Raw genomic sequence first — 26,164 nt, 5'->3', positions numbered from 1 at the left:
ATTCTGTATATAGTAGTTTCTTTGCAAGTGTTCATCATGACAAGATCAGTTCTGGATGCACAAGTGCCTCATGAAATGATGTCTACTATTGCCTTTGAACGCATAATAAAACCAACTTTGCCTACTCCTTTGTCTCTCCAAGGAAGTTAGCCTGTCATTTAGATGACTTTCCTTTTGTCTTCTGGTTTCATTTATAGCCAGAATGTCGGCGCAGCTAGGGGGCGCAGTGGATAGAGCAACAACCCTGAAGTCAGGAGGACCTGAGTTCAAATCCGGCCTCAGACCAAACACTTGACACTTACTAGCTGTGTGACCCTGGGCAAGTCACTTAACCCCAATGGCCTAAAAAATTAAAAAAAAAATATAGCCAGAATGCCAAGACTGATATGTTAGTTCATCTAGTAAGATGTTTACTTGCTGGTTGGTTACTGGACAGAATACCAAGAGTTATTATGTATAAATGAGTTTCCCCTACCCCTTCTTGGTGATTGTTGCTATAGCATTTGAAGGACATCTCACAGAATTGAAAGTCATTTTGTATTTTTGTTTAACTGTGTCACAATGGCCAAGGAATTCCTCACCTAGTAGCCAGGCTGGAGCTGAAGGCTTGTCAGAAGGCAAGGAGCTTTTCTGTATTAGGTAGGCTGGTCCTTGGAAAGTTGACCTAGTCTGTGGCCAGAACTACACTTCAAAACTTTTGATCTTGGTATATCCTGTTAGAGTATTTGTTCTACTGGCAGAGCCTTATAGAACCCATGTTATGATGAGACATTACAGTTTTGTGGAGGCTATTTTCTAAAACTGACTTTTATATATCCATGTTATAAAGTGCTTTAAATATGATCTCACTTGATCATCACAACAATCTTGTGAGTTAGTGAATCATGGACCACCACTGCCTACTTTGCACACATTTTTATGGATGAAGAAACTGAGGCACAGAGAGATTCAGTGACTTGCCTTTTGTCACATAGCTATTAAGTGTCTGAGGCTAGATTTGAACTTATCTTCATTACTCCAGCTCCTATATTTTATCCACTATGCCACTACAGTCTTTGATTGCATTTCCTCCTGAGAGTGGGTGCAAACCATTCTGGACATCTTTTATGCCCCTGTTTTTTCTCCCTGTGCTTTTTAAAGCCTTAATTTGATGATGGTGTGCTCAGAGTTAGCTATTGTTGTTGTTGTTGTTTTTAAATTAGGAATGGAATAATTTAATTCTTTCTCCTCCTCACCACCCACATCTTAAATCCTAGTTTAAATAATCTAAGCTCTTTGAACCTCGGAAGTTCTTTATAGGTCTTATTTTCTTCCCCTCCCTTTCCAAGTTTTAATTCTTTTTTTGTTGTTCTCCCTGAAAATTCTCTAAGGAATAAATGTTTTCTTCTAAAACAGATAGTTCAAAGCAGAAAGAATTTCAATAGGGAGGTTCTGTTTCAGTTTAGCTATTTGGCCAAGAGCCATCTCTAGTATTTGGTGAGAATCTGGCCGCACTGACTCCTAGTCAGTGATTTAGAGAGGCTGCAATGTTGTTACACCCTAGTGCTGAACAAATAAAAGACCTTAGGTTCATAAACATACAATCAGTCACTAAACACCAAAGCTACGCCAAAATTGAGATTGTCCCTTTCTCTTTTCACTTTCCCCTCTTCCTTTGTGACTTCTTTCCTTTTCAAGGTTGTCCTTGATATTCCTTTCAATCAGGTGTGTGTTTCAGCTAGATCCTTTGGATTCTCCAAAGCAGAGATGTCAAACACAGCACTTCCACAACACTTCCCGGCTGCACTGAACCCGATTAAAATGTAGTTCTTATTTGATTTAATGTGCTAATGCATAATAAAAAAGAAATACATAATAAATGTGGTTGTCTAAGTTGGGGATCCTTATGTATGGTTTGGTGGGCCCTGTTTCTGTTTGCATTTGACACCACTGATCCAGAAGGACTGTTAAATTTTCACAGTGAGCATTTACACCTGGCAAATAAGCAAATGCTGTATAAACATCAGGGCTTGATTTATTGTTCTGTTGATCGTCCAGGTCAGGGCTTCTTAAACTTTTTCCACTCATGACCCCTTTTGGCCCAAGGAATTTTTACTCAACTCCAGGGAAATAGGTACATAAATCAAATATTTACTGATAATAAATCATAAAGAAATATATTTTAAAACAGCTCTTTGGTATACACATAATTTTACCATTTATTAAAGACGAAAGCAAATGTGCATACTAGTGAGATATGCTTGTTTATTTATACATAAAGAAATAATTCTTGGCGGAATATTTGATACTGCAGGACGGAGCGCATCTTCAATGTTTTTCAGAGTTGGTCGGTATTTTGATTTTATAATCGTCAATGCTGAGAATGCTGCTTCGCATAAATACGTAGTACAAAATGGCAGAAGTATGTTTAGGGCCATTTTAGAAATTGTTAGAAATTCTGTCCTACTCCCAAGCCAAAATTCATTTAACTGTTTTGTATATACGGTAAAAACACTGCAATTTATAACATGCAATAGTCTCAAGTCTGAGCTGAGGTGTTTCTGGCAGTGTTTGTTAGTGTGGCATGGCGTGACAGCATGTACAGTTCATGTCCAGTTCAAAGTGTGCATGTTGTGTGAAGTTGTGCGATGCAGCACGACCAAACACTTCCAGAAACTGTGGATTCATTATGCATTTGATTTTGAATTAATTTTTGGTCATTATGTGTTCAGAAATCTTTTACTATTGCCAAATTTTTCACAACCCCCACATTCAGTTATGAGATCGTGACCCACAGTTTAAGAAGCACTGGTCTAGGTGATGGAGAAAATATTAATGCAGAATAAACTTAAAAGTGTATGTTGTACATACTTTTTTTTTTCCAGAGGAAGTTATTAAGCATTTACCAGCACTCTCCTGATTTTAATACAATTTCATATGAATAAAAATGTTGAATTGGAAGGTCATTAAGGCAGTGCTCTAGGTAGCCATCCTTTATTCTCAGAAACAATTCTATGTAACTATTTTGGGTAGGAAAGGGCAAAATTTCAATCCCATACTTTCATTTGATGTTCATATCCTTTCTTTCTCTGATCTCAGGTAGAAGTAATTATTCAATGGAAAGAGTGATTTGTTGAATTTCTCTGTCTACTTTTCCCATTTTGTGTTTGGGTAGTCACAATAAATATATGGCTTACTCTTATTGCTGTCCCTGATAGGGCCCAGGCCCTGAAAATCTCCCCCTGGACTTTTCTTGAACTTTCCCACATGGCTAGGTCTCTGGCGTTTGCCTAAGGCCATAATCTTTTCAACTGGCCTTTCATTGTGGCCCCACACCCAAACCTCTAATTCTCTGTTACCTCTAACCTAGCCTAGCCCTTCATTGTCTGGATATTATCAATATTTGAATTTTTAACGAATATTTGGATCATAGATAGTATACTTATAATAGCATATTTCACTGCATAATCATCGGACCCTGTTTTTTTTTTCAGTCCAAAAATTGGTTTATAATCTTTCATGGTGTAATTGTCACATGGTATAATTCTGGTCATCATACTGCTTAAAAGGGAAACAGAGCAGTAATATATTCACCAGTTGCATTCAGATATGCATTTATCTCTCACGCATTGTGAGCTGTGAGCCTAGAATTCTCAGTGTATTTCCAAAAGCTGACTTGTGTGGTTTGTTTAGAGCACTGAAGTACTTAACCCAATAAAGTAGGTGCAAGGGGAGCGGGTAGGCAGGCAAAGCTACCATGAGTAAGTCACATGGTATGGTAAGACTTGCATCTTCCCTTGCTAGCTAAACTGTATAGTTTGCCAGTAATACATTAATATGTGGAGCATTTTTTATGATTATGGATAAATATAAAACTATTCTGCCGACTTCAAGCTGAAAGTGATTGTGTTCACTGAACAGCATGGAAACAGAGCTGAGGAAAGAGTTTTCAGTGAGTGGAAAGTTGGCGCAAGAACTGATGGAAACTGAAAGACAAGTAATACCAGTACAATTTTTTAAACGCTTCACATAGTGGTTGCACCCTACCTTTTTTGCCAAAAAATTTGGCATAAAATCTGCGATGATCATGTGATGAAATACGGTATTTGCAGATGATACAAATTTGCTAGTATTCTGGATGACCAAGTCACAACCCAAAAAGATCTTGAGAGATTAGAGCATTGGACTGAATCTAATCAGTAGAAAATCAATAGGGATAAAGATAAAATCTTATGCTTGAGTATAAAAAAAATCAAATTCACAAGTACAAAATGGGGGATATATAATTATTCAGAAGTTTGTCTAAAAAAAATTGGGAGTGGGATGGGGTTTAGTGGGTTGCAAGCTCCATTTGTGTTAGCAGTGAGGCAGTGCTTCCCAGAGAGGGACAGCCAGGATGGTGAAGGCCTTGAGTCCATGTCATATGAGGATTGGTAGAAGGAAATGGAAATGTTTTGCCTGGAGAAGAAAAGACCCAAGGGGGCATGATAGCTGTCTTTAAGTATGTGAAGAGCTGTCATATAGAAGAGGAAATAAAACCTGTTCTATTTGAGCCTAGAGGGCAGAATCAAGAACACTGGGCAGAAGGAGCTTTATGTTACGAAAGGCTTCTTAACAATCTTATTTGTTCAAAAGTGGAATGGTCTGCCCTAAGGGGTGGTAGATTTCCTCTATCTGTAGGTCCAAGCAGAAGCTAGATGACCATTAGTCAGGTAATTTACATGGGAATTACTTCTACGTATGAGATGGATGAGATGGCCTCAAAGGTCTTTTTATCTCTCAACATCTATGATTCTTATCAATTATATAGTCTATATTGAAAGCAGAGGTAAACTAGTTGGAAGATTTTCAAACCCTATGATCTTACAATTCTTTGAAGGTGACCATAAAGCTTACTATATTATTAGGCTAAGAAAACTAGATAGAGTTTAACAACCCAAGAGATCAGAATTGCCAGCAACTATTTCTACTCTATTAAATGATATTTTATCATTGATATCCTAATAATCCTAGACTTTTAAAAATAGCCATTTTGATATACTTTCTCACTGTAAGCCATCCTCCAATGCCAAATTGTGGCAGAGGTCACCCTGGGTTCTCGAATTTCATGCCAGTAGAAAGTAAATTCTGATGGGTCCCACCAATCAAGTAAGAGAGATAGTGAATGTTTTTCATTCAAGAACTTAGTTAACTATGGAGAAAGTCAATGTCAGAAAATTGGCCACCAGGTGATGACTTTATTTGGCCAAGCAACCCATTAAGAGTGTTTAATAAGAAGATGTAATTTGCATTGGTGAAGTGAATATACATGTTAATGAAACCATGAATCTTTTGAAGTAGTTCATTTACTTTTCCCAGTGGTAGGGAGGCTGAAGAAACAATGGGAAAGTTTGAGAAAATAAATCCAAAGATCTTAATCGACCTGTTCAAGGGCAATTCAACTGTTCAAGGGTAAAATTATCTTTGTGGATTCATTGAAAATGACCTAAGTGGTCACCATGTGTTCACCTAAAGAAAATGGGTCATAGACTGAAGAGCTGAGGTGATAAAGAACTAATTTCATTAAGGTTCAAGATCATTTCTGTGGGCTACATTACTGGGCTTTAGGTTGCAAAATTATTTACCCTTACCCTATTTCCGTCTGATATATTCTTCCCATTTGACATAATCATAGTGAAAGTGCTATGGTCACTGAATCTATCTCTCTATCTCCAAAAAACACTGATGATTATCTAGTCCTTTGGTTTCAAACTCAAATTGCCTATTTTAAAACAGTTTATATCACTAATTTATTGGTACTATCAGTATCTAAATTTTGGTTCTTTTTACAAAGACTTTTTTTTTTTTACCCCATAATATACTAGATTAAACAAAGGAACAAAGAGCTGTGATATAGTGGAAAGAACACCGGCCTGGGCTCAAATGCCATCTCTGGGTGACCTTGATCAAGTCATGTAAATCTCCCTAGGCTTCACTTTCCACATCTGTAAAATGAGGAGATTGAATTACATATCCCAATTCCTCTTCTGCCTCTGGATATACAATCCAGCTGTTGAGAGCAACTTTATGCTTGAGATTCACAATCTAATCTCCTAAAGCATTAATGATCAGAAGGAAAGGAGGATCTTGAACATCCTCCAGTTAAATTAAATTAAACCAAATTCAGACTAGGGAGTATTTATTAAGAAACTATTCTGGGGGCAGCTAGGTGATGAAGTAGATAGAGCACTGGTCCTGGAGTCAGGAGGACTTGAGTTCAAATTTGGCCTCAGACATATAACACTCACTACCTGTGTGACTCTGGGCAAGTCACTTAACCCCAAATGCCTCACACAAAAAAAAAGAAAAAAAAACTATTCTGTCCAAGGTGTGGTGCTCAGCATTGAAATTATACAGGTCAAAGCAAAAAAATACTCCCTGACTTTAAGGAGCTGACATTCTATTGTGGTGTACTTTCAGGGGCACCACTAGGTCTAGTTTTTACCTTCAAATGTGTTTGCTTCTTCTCCCACCCTCTTGAGGGTTGATGCTTAGAATTCTATTCATTCCTTTAGGGCTTTTGTGGGGGCCTCTTAAAATACAAATCCTGAACGGGAGAGGTTAGAAGGGAACCATGGTTCTCACATTTGGCTTTTGGTCCCCACAAAAAACAATAATAACAATGATAAAGAGTATAACCCCTACCCCAAAGCCCATTGAGACTTGGTTGGATCAAGAGACTAAAGGCTTAGAAATTCTGAGCCTCAGATCGTTGACATCACTTCCTTGTCTTTTTGGGAGGCAATTGGGGTTAAGAGACTTGCCCAGAGTCACATAGCTAGTGAGTATTACACGTCTAAGTCCAGATTTGAACTCAGGTCCTCCTGACACCAGGGCTGGTGCTCCATCCACTGTGCTACCTAGCTGCCCCTCGTTATTTTGATAGAAAACACTCACCAGAATTTCCATGCTTGTTCTCTTACTTAGTTGGTGGATTACTCAGATGAATCAACTCCAGGTGTCATCAACACTTGTTCCAGTTGAATATCCTCCCACTATGGCTAATCTCCTTTTGTTAATTAGAGAATGACTTTTGAGTGCCTCATTTTGCCTCAACTACCAGAGGACCAAGTCTGAGTCAGGCTCAGCCCAGAAGGGATCCCAATTTGTACATTTCCCCCAAACTAAACCCATCATGACATCCCTGGCCTGTGGGATAATCTTTACCCTAAGGCCCTCCCCGCATTTCTAGTTCCCTAGTCAAAAGTCCATACCCTCCACCACACCTTCTCCTATAGCCCTCTCCCCTCTTCTTGTTGATAATAGGAATCACCAATCTTCCATTTTTCAACTGCAGATTTGGTAAGGAAAACATTGCTTTTTCTCCTCTGTCTTCCTCCCCTTTATGCAGTCTCCTACTTTGCTATTCCTTCGCATAAAAGGTATTGATTCATAAATGAAGGGTCAGAGGATTTAGGCCAGTTCGACTCCTGGATCTAAGTTCCCCGAGATCTTTAGCCTCTATGTTCCTTTGGGACAACTGTCCCTTTGTTCTTTCTTTTACTCTATAGGCCTGTCTTTTCCTTTTGTTTTAAAATACTAACTTACCAGCATTAGATAATTGAGGTCATTGCTTACTCTTAATAATTATACTTTTTTTATACCTTGTGATTTTGTTTGGGGTGTTCAAAAGTGAAACAATCAGCTTGTCTCTTTTTTTCTATTTTTTTTAAATGTGAGTAGGAATGCTTCAATTATCCCGTGTTTAAATTATTAGACACAGATTTTCAGGATATGTCATTTTGGTTGCAGCTTGAACACCACTGCCCTGTGAAATATATTTTTCCATTGCATTTTCTGAGTTCTAGTAACAATAGAATAATCTTGTGTTACTCAAATTGCCTTTCTTTCATAATTGACCTTTCTCCTGTTATTTGCAAAGTTTACTGTTTGTTATCAAAATTATCATATTTAGCCACTATGCTGAGTCTGAAGCACAGGATTCCCCTCAACCCCCACCACGTTGATGATTTGTGTATTCACCTTGTTTTCTTTAGTTAAAGGTTCTGCATATTTTTTTTGCATAATTTCTTGTATTATGACACTTTATTTAAAAAAAGTCATGCTCTTCTGGGTGACAGTTCATCTCTATGTAACTGTCTTCAAGGTCAGTCACTTTTGTTTGCATAGAACTGATGTTCTCTTTTGATTTTTTTTTAATATTGTTGCTTTCTCTTTTGCCAAATTTCCCTGTACTTCAATATTTTTATGTTCCAAATCTGTTAATTTGTTTCATTTCTTTAGAGTGATTCTAAGTCATAGATTCAATTTTTTTTTTAGCCTAGAATTACATTCTTATTTCTGTGCTGAGCAGAGGTATTCTCTGCATTTGGAACTCTAATCTTAGACTACTTTACCTGAGAGTGCTGTGCCTCTATGGGTAACATCTTTCCTTAGGAGAAGGGAAATCAGAATTCCTGGAGGCAACTGCAACCCATAAGGGTGAAAAAATATGGAAGAGATGACATGGCAATCAGGAAAGAGAATGATCATGGGAAGGGCTAAGGGTAGAATATCACAGACAACTGAGGAAAAGAAGGTTGAATGAATGAATGCAGCTAGCATACAGTCAGGTGGAAGTCTTAGACTTTTAGTTTTAGAGGACCGAGTGACAAAAACTACCAATACTTGGGATACATTGGAATGCCTTGGGAATTTCCTGAAGATATTACTGGTGTCAAGATAAAATGACATTCTGGCCCTGGTTTGTACAGTTATTGGTGAAGTATCAGCATCACTTAGAACCAGTTCTAGTCTGTTCAAAAATACTGCAAACAAGCTGAGACTCAATATCTGCACATTTTGGCCATCCATGGAGCTTGCAAGGAGATGTACTGGAGGATAGACTGAATTGGTAACAGTAATCACTATAAGGGTATACCTCACTCCTCAGTTCCTGAAGTGGATTTAATGATTCTTTTTTTTTTTTAAGGCAATTGGGGTTAAGTGACTTGCCCAGGGTCACACAGCTAGTAAGTGTCAAGTGTTTGGTCTGAGGCCAGATTTGAACTCAGGTCCTCCTGACTTCAGGGTCGGTGCCCTATCCACTATGCCACGTAGCTGTCCCAGGACTTAATGATTCTTAATCACCTGTGGAACTGCCACCTCCACAAATGGGAGGTTGGGGATTGTCTTCTCATATCACTTTATTTGAGTCCTACCTGATCTTTATAATTTAACATAGGTAAAAAAGTACTAATTTTGCAATATTTGTTTGCACAACAGCTTCTAGCTATTACGTTTATTTTTTATTTTTTGTGTGTTGTTCTTTGCATTTACATTCTGTAGTCACTGTATACATTGTTTTCTAGACTCTGCTTACTTCACTCTGCATCAGTTTATATAGATTTTTCTATGTTTCTCTGTATTGATCACATACATCATTTCTTATAGTACATTAATATCCCATTATGTTCATATACCACAGTTGGTTTAGCCATTCCCTAATTGATAGGCATCTACTTTGTTTCCAATTCTTTTTTTTTTGTTTGTTTTTTTAAGGCAATTGGGGTCAAGTGATTTGCCCAGGGTCACACAGTAGTAAATATCAAGCATTTGGTCTGAGACCAGATTTGAACTCAGGTCCTCTTGATTCCAGGGCCGGTGCTCTATCCACTGCGCCACCTAGCTCCCCTTTGTTTCCAATTCTTATCTACCATAAAAAATGCTGCTATAAATATTTTGGAATATATGGGGACTTTATTCTTATCAATATCTTCCTTGAGGTATAAACTTGGTAATGGAGTCTCTGTTGCTGAATTCAGAATTAGGTAGTGCTGCCACTCATCTCTACCAAATCACATTCAATTTGGCACTTGTCAGAATGTCAATGGATTATTGTTGATCCACACTTGCAACTTTTCTCTATATACATAGTCTAAATTTCTCAGTCACAGCCCACTTCAAAGCCAGAAACTCCAGCATGTGAATGGTATATTATGTTTTGATGTCACTCAAACATCTGCTGACAAATGCAACTGGTTTCATATGACCATCACTCTCTTGGTAGGATACTGCTCCCAAGTCCTCAAAGCGGCAGGACAAAAAGCTTGCTTGGGTCAGCATAGGTCATTACTGGCACATATGTAAGGCAAGTTGACCAAGACTTTAAAAGCTTGATTACACATGTCTATTCATATACATGTCAATTTCTAGTTTTCATTCTTTTGGTTTTGTTTTATAGTGTCTTGATTTCTCACAAAATTGCTCCATTCTAATTTTTAAGGAAGTATTTTCTTCAGTAAGCTTTTGGACTTCCTTTTCCATTTGGCCAATTTTGCTTTTTAAGGCATTCTTCTCCTTAATGGCTTTTTGGACCTCTTTTGCCATTTGGGTTAGGCTATTTTTTAAGGTTATTTTCTTCAGTATTTTTTTGGGCCTCCTTTAGCAAGCTGTTGACTTGTTTTTCATGATTTTATTGCATCACTCTCATTTCTCTTCCCAGTTTTTCCTCTCCTCTTACTTGCTTCTCAAAATTCTTTTTGAACTCTTCTATGGCCTGGGATCAATTCATATTTTTCTTGGAGGCTTTGGATGTAGGAGCTTTGACTTTGTTTTCTTCTTTTGGTTGTATGTTTTGATCTTTTTTATTACAAAGAAAGATTCTATAGTCTGACATTTTTTGTGTGGTTTGCTCATGATCTCAGTCAATTTCTTGAGTTGTAAACTTTTTGTTAAGGTAGGGGTCTGCTTCCAGTGTGGAGAATGTACTGTCCAAAGCTTTGGGGGTTTTGTGCAGCTGTTTTCAGAGATACTTCTAGGGACCTGTAAATTTTCAGTTCTTTCAAGGTGATATGATAAGGGGTGAGGTGTTTACTCCTTTCTTGGCCTATGCTCTGGTCTATGAGTGACCACAAGCACTCTTTTCTGCCTTGGAACTGTGAGGAGGATTCCCTCTCTACCACCACTATAAGCTCCACCATGCTAGTGCTCTTCCTTGCCCCAGGATCACCACCTAGAACTGTGACCCAGATCCAAGCACAGGCAAAGCAAGAGAATCCTGCACAGGCAAAGAGATCCCTGCAATCCCCCTCTGATCAGCCACTTGATTTCCCCTCAGTCTGTGGGCTGGAAGCTCTGGAAGCAGCCGCCACCCTGGGTTGTGCGCAGGGACTGGGGCTGGGACTGAGATTCTCTCTCACTGCAGTCACAAACTTTTCCTACTGACCTTCTAAGTTGTCTTTGGCATTTGTGGGTTGAGAAGTCAGGAAACCGCTACAGCTGCCTGTGATTCAGTCTTCTGAGGGTTGCTCCAGGTTCACTGAGGCCTGTTTTGCCTGTGTGCCCACACCAAACTGTGCTCCTCTCCCCGCCCAGCACAATATACCTTTCTGATCAACCATCCAGGTTGTCTTGGGCTGGAATTTGTTTCACTCTTGTCTTTTTGTGAGTTCTGCTGCTTTAGAATTTGTTTAGAGCCATTTTGGTATTTGGAGGGGTTTGGGGGAGATCTCAAGCCAGTCACTGCTTTTACTCTGCCATCTTGGCTCAGCCCTGCCACATGTCAGTTTCAAAACACCTTTGTGTTTCTTGCCTGTTTCTGTGTCTCTTTAATTATGTATATTTGAGTAAGGTCATTTGGTAGGTTAATAATAGTAGCATAAATTTTAAACAAATTTTCAATAGTAACCATTTGAAAACAGTCCTCCATATGAAAATTCTTTGGCTGTGGCTAAGTCAGGAAAGCCTTTATTTTCTCTAGGTTGATGCTCACACCCTTCTGTGATACAATGATGGAGTCTCTACAAAACTAGTATCTGCCAATTGAAAGTTTCAAGTCATTTTCCTCTAGCTGATACAACACTTTTGAAGATGTCATCAAGGAACACCAAAACTTGCAGGTGATACATGTCACTAACTACTTTTTTTCCAGTAGTGGCAGGTGTCAAGTGCCCCTGGGATGCCTTGGGGCACAAGTTCAAACTGGTAAAATCCAGATGGACAGATGAAGGTCTTTTCTTTATCTTCCTCTGTTATTTGTGCTTAACCTTAACTTCACAAATCCAATACGGAAGACCATAGCCTAATAGAAAATCCAAGGCATTCTGAGCCCTTGGCACAGTAGATTGATCTACTTTGGTTCTCCTGTTATAAGTCTGGTAGTCTACACATCTTTCCATTCTTTGGTAATACTACCATGCATCCTATTCGACTTCTTGATGATGCCATTCACCAGCGGTTCTTAAGATATTTTCTGAGTCCATCAAATGGACTCAGACAAATGGATCTTTCTAGATCATTCATGAAATGGTCTTGAATTGGTAAGCTACACATGCAGGGAGAATATACTTGTCTTCTTTGCTGAGTTTCTGCCTCAGCTGCTCCTTCCATTCTTCTTGCCCTGGAGAATCCCTTAAATCCACTTCAGGAATTGAGGAGTGAGGCGATTACTGTCACCACTTCACCCTATCCATGGATGGCCAAAATGTGCAGATATTGAGTCTCAGCTTGTTGTTTGCAGTATTTTTGAACAGACTAGAACTGGTTCCAAGTGATGCTGCTACTTCACCAATACCTGTACAAACCAGGGCCCGAATGTCATTTTATCTTGACACCAGCAATATCTTCAGGAAATTCCCAAGTCATTCCAATGTATCCCAATTATGGGTTTTTGTTACTCAGTCCTCCAAGGCTAAAACCTTAAAAAAAGGCTGTATATTTTCTATAAATATCTCTCCAAATGACTGGAACACAATAGTCACTCGTGTTCCACTGTCCAGGGTAGCAGTGTACTCCACATTCTCAATTTTTATGGACACCTCTTTGTGAGGTCCTATGAGACCAGGTGGAAAAGAGGCAATAGAATTGCTTATGAGAACATTGTGTTTGATGGGGCTGGGATAACCTCCTTCCCTGGTTCAACTTCCTTTTCCCTAAAACGGGTCCTATAGTCCTGGGCCTCTGAAGTCCCAAAGTTGCATTCTCTTTTCTAATACATTTAAGCCTTATGTGGCCATTTTCTCCACAGTTGTAATGGATGTCAATTCTACTTCCCTGATCTTCCCCAGATTACAATGTATGCACATCAGTCATTTTATTGTGTTCTCCAATCCAGAAGTCCAGGACTTTTCCAAGAGGATTATGGTAGGCATGGTTCAAGCTAGTATCCTCTTAGTTCAGGTTCAATGCTGGGATGAAATGAAGTATTCTCATGTCATTGAACATTTAACAAAGAAGGTTTACTTTGTCCTAACATGGAAAGAATATGCAATAAAGATATAGTGGCATTTAGTTTTTCTGGACAGTTCCACTCTTATCTCTAAACTCCCGTGGTTTCAGGCACCTACCAAGTCTGAGTGACCTAGATTATTTGTGGCTAGGACATTTTATGCCTCTCAAATAGGTAACTATGTCCGAAAGGCTGGGGCCAATCAAGTTGTATGTGGGAAGGAAGCCGTGTAAAGGAGACTGGGGGTGAAGGAAGTTGTGTCAGGAAAACATTGGTCATATCCCAGCGACCAGTGCTTTACCTGGGATTTTCCTTCAGAAGCATTCTTGTGAGCTTCTGTTTCCATTTCTGCTACCCTAGAGTAACTGTTCCACCTCATATCTTTAGTCCATGCTTTGACATGAATTCCTGGACCATTAATATTTTAGGCTTCCCAGTGGGTATCCTTCTGGACATTCCTGAGCCTATTTTCCATGTCACTTACAGTGCCTTGCAACTCTTCAGACTTAGGTAGATTTCAGCTATCCAACTGTACTCAAAGGAATTCATCATGTTTGAGGTCTGCATATACTTACTCTAAGCTGACCTCATTCTCCATCTCATCCATTACTATCTCTAGGTCTACTAATCTCCATAATTTTGCATCCACTCAGAGCATAATGTCTTATGATATCTCATTTCTACATCTATATATGCAACAAGTGTGGAATATAATTGACTTGATGTTTCTTCAGCCCCAGTATGTTTTCCAACTTTTTTTAAGCAATTTTGCCATACCGTGTCTGGATTCCTGGACACCAGGCCTCACAAAAGTAGAGAAACATTGGAGGCAAAGGGGATGGGAGAAGTTGGACTGGGGAGGAAGAGGCTGCGCCTGCAAATGAGAAGCAAATGCTTCCCTGGGTGTTCCACCAATTTAAAACAAACAAACATTTCCACCGAGATTCTCTGTCAGCTAATCCCTCTTTACTATGTTAGTGGTTCTTCAACTATGCAGTACCACTGACATCCATGTAAGCTGGTTTTCCCATGTTTGTTCCCTGGGGCATGAGTATCTCCTGAGAAAGTTCCTAAGTTGAGCCAGCAAAATTTTCCTGCTATGATATATATACCTTGTCCTATGCTCACCAGCAGGAGCAGTGTTTATGCTCCAACCAGTGGGTCTCTCTCTCTCTCTTTTTTTTTTTTTTTGGCTTTCTGGAGAGGTTTCACTGTATGACTCGGAGAAAATGGGTACGCACCAACAACACCCTCAATGAAATCTGTCTTCTAGCATCCTAACGTACCTGGCATTGGTTTGTTCCCCAGATGCACATTGATAGTCTCAGGGTACATATACTGTCTTGGAGTTCTAGTAATAAGAAAAGGCAGACTCTTTGCCTGATAGAATACAGCCTCACCATCACTAACACATTTGTTGTCTGTTACAGCTGGCCAAGGTTTTTTTCTTAGCATTTTGAAATAGCTGTGAACCCAAATGTATTTTCAAATCTGATTATCAAGTGCTGTGCTGTGTGTCCCTCTTTGCTCAGTCATTATTTATTCAAGGCCTCTTCCACCTCACAAGGAGGGGGGGAAGGGGCAGTTTACACACCAATATTCATGAAATGTTCCCAGTCTGAATTTCTTCTGGTAACTTGTTATGTTCCCTTTCTTAAAGCACATCCACAGTGGCTTGTCCTAACCTCCTTCCTAGATAGACTATCCTAATGTACTTTAACTTGCTTATATTGCCTGTCCTTCAAAACTTTCCTAACACCCTCATTCCCAGTATCCAGTATCCCAGTATTCCAAGTATCGTTAAACCCTTTATGCATATCAATATTTGCAAGATGACAATATTTTGTCAATAACAATATTGGAGGATCACAATGATGCTCCAAAATGCCAATGTTTAACCAATTACCAAAGAACAATATATAGCTTACCAAACAATTTAGTCAAATCTGATATAACTCAGCCACAATAATAACAACCATTAAACTTAGTCATGTGGAAGCAACATTCTAATTATAGCGATACTAATAAAAGCAGTCACAAAACAAGTAGCATTCTATGGTGGCACCAAATACCAAGCATTATTATTTATAATGCTTGGGTAGTGTATAAGGGTCGTATTTGCTAAGATCTGAAAAACCAATCAATTCCAAAATAAACAGGAAAAAAATTACATCCCACCTCAGAAAAAAATCCAAATAGATTTGATAACATTTGATATTTAAAATTCTCCTCAAAATTAGCCACTTTGGGGTTTATTCAGCTTCCAACTCAAGTGATAAAACAGATAATAATGATAGTAAAATTATAACAAAAATGAATTCAAATAAAGATGAGAAATAAACTTTGATAATATTGCTATAATGAGTTCTTGGACAATGTTGAAGGAAAAACAAAAATTGATTCCAGAAAGAGATTCCCAAAATATAACATCAGCTTGTGTCCATAAGGCAAATTTACAAAACAGTAATTCTGCACTTAGAAAGGTAGTTATGATATGACTTGTGCTCAACCCCCTAGTTACAGAGCAAACCATCATTGTGCTATTGGTCGAGCTCCTAGCTCTGCACTAGGAAAGGTCTCTCTCTCCTGTGTGGTTCCCATGTTGCTCTCATGCCAAAAACAAAGGGACCCTGGGCAACATCAAGACAGGGTCAACGACAAGTGTTTACAAGACATAATATTAAATTTGCAAATGTATTCTTTAGCAAAATGCTGAAAAAAAAAGAAAAAACCATACACCACAATTAAGCAGAAGGAAGGCCCTTCTGTTTCTCTGGTTGATTTGTCAGTTTCTTCTGCTATTGAAGCAAGTGCCATGATAACAACAGAGTCATATGCTTCCCACTTTGTCCCTTTAGAAGTCATCCTTCGTGGTCTTAAAGAAAGGAACTACAGATTTGGCAGACACTGACTATTTCCACACGATGATGCCTCCTCTCTTTTCCTCTCTCCTCATTCTCCATAAGAGTTGCAAAAACTTCCACTGTTCCCCATGAGGCTAATCTCAAATTATTCTTCTCTCCCCAAACCACGAAGAATTACAAATTCAAGGTGTAGAGGGAAATATGTCTTGCTGTGTAAGCCTCTGATGTTTCTTAAACTCCATTTTTTCACTTGGGACCCATCTTGTAACACAGTTTTAATTTGCTATGTAAACTAACTTAGCTGGCTTGCTCAATCCTCCATGCTTTGCTTCCCCTGACTGTATTCTGATAAGCTACTACACTTTACTCTTGTTCGTTGGCATAAGGCCATCACTGTCAAGATGTCCATGGCTGGAACATTGGGTGGTCCCTTATCTACCAGCAGAAGGCCTACTATGCTTAAATGCTTGGAGGTAACTGCTCTACCTCACTTCAAGGCTGGGGTGGGGAACCCTCCTTGGTTCATAGCTAGAGGGAATGTCACATCCCTAGATGTGAGAAATAGGAGAGAAATGTCACATCCCTAGATGTGAGAAATAGAAGAGAAATGCCCTATTCTTGTTCAGTTGGTTGGAGGAACACCCTATGAAACACTATATAATCAGGAGGACCTGAGTTCAAACCCAGCCTCAGATACTTAACACTTAACTAGCTGTGTGACCTTGGGCAAATCACTTAACCCCATTGCCTAGCCAAAAAAAAAAAAAAAAAACCAAACCAAAAAAACTCACTATAAAAACCTCACACAAATCCTTAGCTAGTGGAACAATATCCCTGTGCTTGATTGTCTGCCCACTCTCAGCTGATGCCCAGAGATCAATTCCTCCAACTCACAGAAACCACCTAACCCTCTGTATGAGGCTTCTTAAGGCACTGCCTCTCTCCCTTCCCCTGTCCCCATTTAGGTGTAATTGCCACTGCACCTTGCCTCAGGACCATTGCAGTCTACCCACTAATTGCCAGTGCTTATAAGTGTTAACATTAATAAAACTTCCTGTACTGACTTCTGGAGTCACCCCTTCCTGACAAAATCCAAATGAGCTAGTTGGATGGGTAACAAGCCAAGCCTGGATCATGAGTACCCTTAATACAGGAGTCATTGGTCAAAGAAACAAATAAGGTTCCTGGCAGCTACACCTCCATGAATGTAGTGGAATCAGCAACTATCTTGTCCCCTCCACCCCATCTTTACCAGAGAGAGTGAATGAATAATGAATGAATGAATAATGCCTTGGCAGTACCCTCTAGCAACAGACACATTTGTTTGTTTGTGGCCAGAGGTTGTTTCAGAAGGAACAAACAAGTATACATGTGATAGATAAAAAAAAGTTCAGAATAGACAGAAAGGGTAGAGATTAATGAAGAGAACAAGGTAAAGGAATCCTCAGAAAAATCTTAAGAAAAAAAGCCCAGAAAAAGAGAGATCTAGTTTCTGACCTTCACTCGTAATTTCTTCTTTTATGAGTTTCAGTGTCATTTTGAGCCATTTCTTGATGTCATTCCATGATCTTTAGGGGACACTATAGGAAACTGTCATTCATCACACACTATTTGCTTTCCTTCATATTTGCTAATTGTATTTTATTTTTTCTTTAGGGTTTTACTCATATTTTCCCCCGATCTGGAGGATCCTTTTTTGCTAGTTTGTTTCATTGAAGTTTTTTTTTCCTCTAGATATCTTTTGTCTTTTAGTCTTCTTTTATTTATCACTCATTCTGATGCCTCCCTCTTCATTGGTGTCATCAAATATCAGAGGTGTTTGGACAAAACCACTATGTTAGGACTGGGTCATGAATAATCCTGCAATTTATTTTATGTTCACTGCAATGGCCACGTGAGGCAAGGGGAGGATAGTCACTGAGTTAGTGCTCTGAGTATTAAAGTTCTTCAGTGTTAATTCATAATTTTTTTTCTTTTTTACCTTACACTGTTCTGTCTTCTTTTCTTGAGGCTTTAGCTCTAATTACTCTCCATATGGTATTTAAGTCCTTTGTTTGGAGGTTGAAGGATTGGAGAGATATGCAGAGAGCTATTAATCCACCATCTTGCTAGTGACAGGAGAAGTACTGTATGGGGGAAGGGGAAAGGATACAATGGTAAATATAGGGGATGTAAAGTCAAAAGATATTAATACAAATGTATTTTTAAAAAATAACCATATTATGGCCGGAGTACAGGATATGATACCAGAGTAAGACCTGAAATGAGGACAATGGAAACAGAAGATTAGAGAACACTGAAGTTGATAAAGAAATTAAGTGCCCCAGGCAAATGCTAGGTGGGAATGAAGGGAAATAAGGTGGCACAGTAAATAGAGGCCCTGGGCCCTCAGACAGCAGCTGTGTGACCCTGGGCAAGTCACTTAACCCTGTTTGCTTCAGTTTCCTTATCTGTAAAAAATGATCTGGAGAAGGAAATGGCAAACCACCTCAGTATCTCTGCCAAGAAAACCCCAAAGAGCTAGACACAACTGACACAACTTAACAACAACAACAAAAAGAACTAATTGAAAGGTGTTATTAATTGAATATACTATCCTTCCTAGAAGGATGGAATTTTAAAAACAGAAGTTTCAGGAATACAATGGTTAACATACATACATACATACACACATACATATAAATATATATAAATACACAAACATATAATATGTGCAGATATGTGTACATACATGTTATATGTATATGTGATTATATTGTCTCCCTGATAGAATTCGAGTTCTGAGGATAGAGACTATTTTGTGTCTTCATATGACCAGTGTCTAACGTAGTTACTTAATAAATGCTTGTGATTACTTTTTTTTTTAAAAAAGTGTCTTACTTCTACCATCATCTCTTGTTCTCCAGTCATCCAGAAATAATATGGTTATTTTTATTTTTTAAGGTTTTATTGCTACCTTTTGATTTTATATCCCCTACATTTCCCAATGTTTACCTTTTTCTTCCCTCTTACAATGCTTCTCCTGTGACCAGCAAGATGGTGAATTTGTAGCTTTCTGCAAACCTCTTAGAGTGCCTGGCACATTATAGATACTTAATAAATACTAGCTGACTAACTGATTCTTCAATTCTACAATCTCCACATGAATGAATGAATGAATGAATGAATCTCTTCCTTTTTTTCCCCACTGTCCTCTTTTCCATTTTGTAACAAAGAACATAAATGCAAAGTGCTAAAAGTAGGAAAAAAAATCTAATATCTGTACTGGGTAATTAATTATGTTTATTCTTTGTTGTGAAGTTAATGCATTCTAAATCCTGTCTGTTTTGTGTGTTAATACTGCAGGATTTCACTATTATTTGTTAGGGTAGGGGTCTGCCCCATTACAAAAAAAACAGATTTCTTGATTGAATTAATCAGAGGCAGAACAGGTGTGAACAAGGCCAGATCCTCTACTGAATCAATTAATCACAGGTATAAACTAATGAGATTATTTGAAGATCAGGTTATGCCCTGTGGGATTTTTATTTTATTTTTTTAAAGTAACAAACTAGTTTGGAATCTACCATTCTAGGGGCCAGAAATGCTGGCAGACAGCTTCATCCAAACCTCTGAAAAGGAATCCTTTGTGTTGGGTTAGAAGGGAAGAAGAGTCTTTGTCTCCTCTTCCAACCAAAGGAAAACATTTCAAATTCAGAAAGTCCAGCAGCTAGGTGGCATAGTGGATAGAATGCTAGGCCTGGAGACAGGAAAACTCATCTTTCCGAGTTCAAATCTGGCTTCAGACACTTACTAGCTGTTTGACCCTGGGCAAGACATTTAACACTGTTTGCCTCAGTTTCCTCATCTGTGAAATGAACTGGAGAAGGAAATGTCAAACTACTCTAGTATCTCTACCAAGAAAACTCCAAATGGGGTCATGAAGACACAATCGAACAACAAAAAGAAGAAAACCTGTAAGAGTTAAATTACAGCTTCATTTTAATGCCAGATGAGAATGGAAACACAGGCAAAAGCAACAGCCGGCATATCAAGAAAGCCAGCAGCATATGGAATGCATGGTCAGCCTCTGAGATAAGACTTTGGGCATCCTTGAAAGCAAAGTGCTTCAGTGCTAATCTGTGTAAACCCTGAGAATAGTTGTGAGGAAAAGACTATAGCTATACTCATACCAGAATAAACAGGTCTTTTTAACATCAAGGAAGATTAACTACACCTGCTTTCTCCTTCATTCTCCCCAGAAAGAGCTGAAAGCCACTTATTCTTGAATATCCTTACTGGGGTTAGACTACAATGAAACAAAACACAACATTTCTGACTGCTTCTCCCTGGCCCTTTTCTAGACATTTCCCCCATTATTCATCCCTCTCTGCCCCCAATATTTTCTTCTTCCATCAAGTATAAAGTATAAAGTTTTTCGATAGAATGTGTCCAATCTTGCCCTCTCTCCTTATTTAGTTTAGAAGTTTAGGATGAAAGTGAAAGCAAAAGAAAGAACCAGTTCCCCTTCTGGTTCCCTCCCACCATAGGAATGTGAGCAAGACAGATTCTTTCCAAACCACACATTTTTCTTCCCATTGATTATCCCAAGAGGCATGACCTTCCCTAAGTCTCTGACCCTAGTTTGCTCTCCCTCCCCCAGTTTTGGAAACTGGAACTTCCTTGAGGCACCTGTGTTTTAAGCCCTATGAATCTGGTTCACCAATGAATCTGGTTCACCAATGACTCCGGTTCACCAATGACTCCATTAGTAGCCTAAGAGTTGCAGTCTTGTGTCAAATAGTCCATGCATTTCTGCTATTTCAGAGCTCCTAAAAGTTATCAATAAAAGTAAAAGCCATAAAATTCTCTCACCATCTGATTATAGGGAATCTTTAGCATTCTAGTTAGAAGTCAAAACTACTAACTCCTATACCAAACTAGTCACTGGTGTCCTCCACTGCACCGCCGAGCCCCACCTCCCAGCAATTACTTAACAGATATGAATCACAGTTAAATTATGGTGATCAAAGTTTATAGGAGACAAAATTAGAAGATAGAAGCAACTTAAAGGAATAGAGAAAATCAGGTAGATTTTCAGGTAGATAACCTGCCTGTTACAGGTACCTAGAAGACAGAACGGAAAATTAAATCTTTTGCAGCTCTCAAAAAGGCTGGTCATAGCCAGCACTCTCGGGCTATTCTGGCCATGCCTCCTACTCTCCCTCCCCCGCCCCACTCCTCCAGCTGTTTTCTCAAGACGGGAGACCAGCCTTCCATCACTCTGTTCTAGCACCTTGAATTGCTAAACGCCTACAGAGGCCTCTTTGAGCTCATCATCTTGCAACAATCATCACGTTGGTTCCTTCTGCCAATTAAACTCTGTCGATGTGAAGCTCTTACAGCCATCTCTACCAATTGAAACTGGAATCTGTATTCTCATGCCTAGTTCCAGTTTATCTTCTACAACTCTCTTCCCTCTTCCCTATCTCCTCCAGTCGGGGGGATTAATCTTCCAATCTCAGAGGCTTCATTCTGACTTCAGGAACTTCAACTCCAGTATTTCTCTAAGTCCCTGAGGCGCATTCATAAAAGAGGAAAATGAGTTTCCGACAGGTTACTCCAAAGCATACTAGAATCCAGCCTCCCCTACAAGCAGTCTTCCAACTATGCTGGGCACAATGCCTGACACACAGTAGTAACACATAGTAGGCTCTTAATAAATATTGACTGATTACTATACTGCACTAGACTATATTCCCTTCCTCAGTATACACTGTGGAGGTCTTTTCTCTCCAGGAACTAGATCCCATTCTTTCCCAACAAGCAGAGGTTTTCTTTTCTAACCCCTCCAATGCTGGTGGTCTTTCTAACTCTTCGTCAAACCATAACCCCGCTATTTTTTTTTTTTTTTTTGCCCATTAAAAGTGAGTTTTCAGCACACAAACACTTGGTAGCTAATTCAACAATTAAAAATACCTGACGGAGAAATGTGACTCCCAGTCAAGAAGTTAGGAGGCTCTGAAACTGAAAGTCGAACAGATGAAACGCCCATAAGCTCATCGGAGAAGCCAAGAAATTGGCATAGACTACCAGAGCTACTACCCAGGAGTTGTCTTAGTTTTACCTGGGCCTAAAGCTGCTGGGCACAGAGCTCTGCTCGCGTCCCACTGCCTGGTTCTCTTGGGCTTCCGACAGCAAGCTCCCTACCTTCTGTTGGAGCCCGCGCGCTTCTAAGAGGTTAACTCGCGCCTGGCTCTTTCTCAGCAGCTGGAGTAGTGGACTAGCGGAGCCGAGCTAAAGTAACTAGGTCTCTATTCTATTCTCAGGACACTCAAAAGCAAAGCATTCGGGACCCCGAGTCAGAGAAGACTGAATACCCCTTGCAGCTTCTAGGAATCCTTACCCCGCGCTTCCCCTTTCACCTCCAATCCCCAGCCTGGTGGAGACACCTCATTTCTAGGGATGGGGCGACCCCCACTTTCCAGAAAGTCTCCCTCCACGAATTCCCCTAATGGGCTTATTGCAACCTCCTCTGCTTACCTCGCAAATTGCAGGGTGGCAGCTGTAGCAGCAGGAGGAGGAGGAGCTGTAGCCACTGTAAGGGCAGGGCGATGACCCGGCAGCGCAGAAACTGGCTGCAGTTTGCCATAAGTTGAGGCTTCCCGCCTCTGCCCTCCCCACCCCTACACGCTTCGTCCACAGTGTCCGAGCGCCAGAGCGCCACCTTAGGTTAGTTAAACGCGTGCCCACTCCAACCCACGCTCTCTTCGTTGGCAGCGGCGCTGCCTCCACTCCTGGTAGGCTGCAGTCTCCGGCGCTCCAGCTTCTCGTAGCTGGAGCGAAGGGGAAAGGACGTGACTAAAGAGACCCAGCAAAGGGAAAAAAGAGCCCGAGTGCAGTTTGCTGGTGGGCGGAGGTCCGGGGTGGGGGACAGTGGAATTCACTTTCACTTTTGCTTTTGCTTTAGCTCCAAGGAGGATTGGGGAGAGGTGAGGAAGAGAAGACAGTATCCCCATCCTCTCCCTCATATACGACGACTCCTCATCCATCTCCCCTGATCCCAAAACATGTCTGGGCCGGCATCCAGAGGTGCTTAACCCGTCTTACTAGAGGCTGGTTTAGAAAGAAGAATGCAGCAATTTGTCTCAGATGCGCCACCACTTAGCACAACTTCTAGAAATTTTCTTCCTCTTTCTCCTTGCCACTTTACCCCAAATGCCTATCCAATCTAATGACACCATTAGGTACTATGAAAAGTGACAACTTTCAGGTCTAACAGTCCTGAGGGTTACACGTGTGAACAATTACTTTTATTCTGTCTAGAGTGGTGAAAATTGTTGAGACTATAAAATTGTTTTCCACAAAGTTTCTTCTGATTTCTCCCTGCTCAGCTGAAAGTAATCTCTCCTTCAAAGTTTCTTGGAGCATTCCATCAAGGATCATACATTTAGAGATGGAAGGGACCTTATAGGCCATTTATTCCATTTACCTTATTTTACAGAGGAGGAAATGGAGTCCCAGAGAGATAAAGTGATTTGCCCAAGGTCCTACAGGTAGTGTCAGAGACAGATCTTTTTTTGCCCCATCAAATTCTTCCTTGTGTAATATTTACTTGTCTATCTTACTCCGATACATATTGTAAAGCTGGGCAGCTAGGTGGCTCAGTGGATAAAGTAGTGAGTTGGAATCAAGAAGACTTGTCTTCATCAGTTGGAATCTGACGTCAGAAACTTACTAGCAGTGTGATCCTGGGCAAGTCACACGACCCTGTTTGCTTTAGTTCTTTATCTGCAAAATGAGCTGGAGAAGAAAATGGCAAACCCCTTCAGTAGCTTTGCCAAGAAAATCCCAAATGGGGTCATGAAGAGTGGGACACACTGAACAATTGTAAAGCTAATCAAGAGCAAGGATTATGTCATTCCTGACATCAGAAGTGTCTGGGTTTGAAGTCAAGAGAGAGTCATGTTCAAATCCTATTGAACTAGAACCCCATGTTCATGGCCCACTATATGGCCATGGGCAAGTAACAACCTCTCTATCCCTCTATAGTTTCATAATCCCTGTAGTATTTTTATCTAGTCTACCTCTATTCTGGAGTCCATATTATAAACCTATAATGAAAAAAAAGACTGAACTTAAAAGTTAGGAGACCTGGCTTCTGGTCGCTTTATTTCATTAACTTGATGTGCAGCTTTATACAGAAGGCATTAATGTCTCTGCCCCTCACTTTCTTCATTTGGGGAAATATTTATCCAATATATTTATAATTGTGAATAAATCTCATGATTTATTGTGAGAATTAAATGAGTTAATTGTGAAAGAACTTTAAAAAATAAGGTCCTATAAATGCAAGGAAAGTGTTTATTATCTTGTTTTTATCTTTTTTGATGAAGTTCAAATAGAAATGACCAGAAGACAACTGTTATCTTGCTATTATTCTTTTATAGTTAATTATATATGATCCCAGCATGGCATGCCCTCATCAGAGAAGGTGCTGTGCCCTATGAGCAAAGCAGAATTGAAGTAGCTCAAAAGAAACAGGGGATGCACAAATTTAGAGAATGTACCCCAAATGTTCATCTGGATTATTTGTGCCGGACCTGTGGTATTCCAAGCTCAGACTGGTCTGACCAACTACAGTCAGACACACTGTAACTTGACTCTAACATAATGATGTCATTTTGGTCTTCTTTGAGAATAAAGGACAACCACCATATATGGCTTGCTTTTTTCTTTTTCTTTTTTTGGTAATTGAATAGGAGTACTGGGATATAAGTTCATCTTCTATTGGCCTTACTGAAAGCATCTTTGGGACAACTCCAGTAGCAGATAGGATGAAAGGAATTACATGTGCCTTTTGTCATGTACCTCCCACATTAGTTTAATTCTTTTTTCTGCTAGATCTCTATGTTTTGAAAGCTCCATGTAGTTTGGAGATTATGAGTATTTATAAGATAATACATTTAGAGATGGAAGGGACCTTAGAGGTCATTAAATCTGTGTTCCCATTTTACAGATGAGGAATTGAGGCAAATAGAGGTTAAGTGATTGCCCAGGGGGTCGATTTGAACTCAAATTTTTCTGACTCTAGGCCTGGTGCTCTATCTACTGTACCACCTAGCTATCCACATGTAATAATAGCTACCTTTCTTTAAGGTTTCCTAAGTGCCTTATAAATATTTCATTTTATTCTCACAACAACCCTGAGAGGTAGGTGCTAATATTGTCCTCATTTTATGGATGAGGAAACTGAGGCATACAGAGGTTAAAGTCACTTACTCAAGGTCACTTAGCTAGTGTCTGAAGCTAGAGCTGAACTCAGGTGTTCCTGACTCCAGGTATAACTCTCTAGTGTTAGCCCTAACTTTACTTGCAATCAAGCAGAGTGGAGGAAATGCTTATTTCAGAATACTTGTGAAAGAGTAATATATAAAATTAAGACCTAGATCTAAAAAAGGAAAAGGACTTATTTGTACAGTAATATAGCAACTCTTTTTGTGGTGGCAAAGAATTGGAAACTGAGGGAATGCCCATCAGTTGGGGGAATGACTGAGCAAATTGTGGTTTATGACAGTGATGGAATACTATTGACAAGCAGGAAGACTTCAGAAAAAACCTGGAAAGACTTATATGAACTGATGCAGAGTGAAGTGAGCAGAAGAGGAGGACATTGTACAATATAACAGCAATATTGTATAATGATCAACTTTGAATAACTTAGCTATTCTCAGCAATACAATGATCTAAGACAATTCCAAAGGACTCATAATGAAAAAAGTTATCTACTTCCAGAAAAAGAACTGATGGAATCTAAATACAGATCAAAGCATACTATTTTTTGTTTTCTTTATTTGTGTGTGTGTATGTGTGTTTGTGTGTGTGTGTGAGTGTGTGTGTGGTGGTCTGTGTTTTCTTTCACAACATGACTAATATATAAATATGCAATTGGAATAAAATAAAATATTATTAAAAATTAAAAAAAATAAATCCATTGCAAATGTGCCAAGGAATTTTAAAATAGTAATCCAGAATTTCTCAAGCTATGTTCATTTGCATTGACTGAATAAATTCATGAAAAAGAAATAAAAAGACCTAGGCCTGCTAGAATAGTTTAATAGTTATTATTCTATAT

At 39.4% G+C, this 26,164-nt stretch overlaps 1 protein-coding gene across 1 annotated transcript in view; it reads right to left on the bottom strand.

Moving 5' to 3' along the window:
• Positions 1 to 22,896, bottom strand: part of IL15RA (interleukin 15 receptor subunit alpha) — a 52,389-nt gene extending 29,493 nt beyond the window's left edge. The window contains 1 exon segment of the mRNA XM_027858952.1: positions 22,573 to 22,896. Within this exon segment, the coding sequence (XP_027714753.1) occupies positions 22,573 to 22,681 (109 nt within the window). The 5' untranslated portion in view covers positions 22,682 to 22,896.
• Between the last annotated feature and the right edge of the window lie 3,268 nt (positions 22,897 to 26,164).

Source organism: Vombatus ursinus, unplaced genomic scaffold (genome assembly GCF_900497805.2).
Source record: "Vombatus ursinus unplaced genomic scaffold, bare-nosed wombat genome assembly UNPS02013950.1, whole genome shotgun sequence".
NCBI lineage: Eukaryota > Metazoa > Chordata > Mammalia > Diprotodontia > Vombatidae > Vombatus > Vombatus ursinus.
The sequence above is the reverse complement of the archived record's forward strand: the minus strand, read 5'-3'. Positions and strand labels throughout refer to the sequence as shown.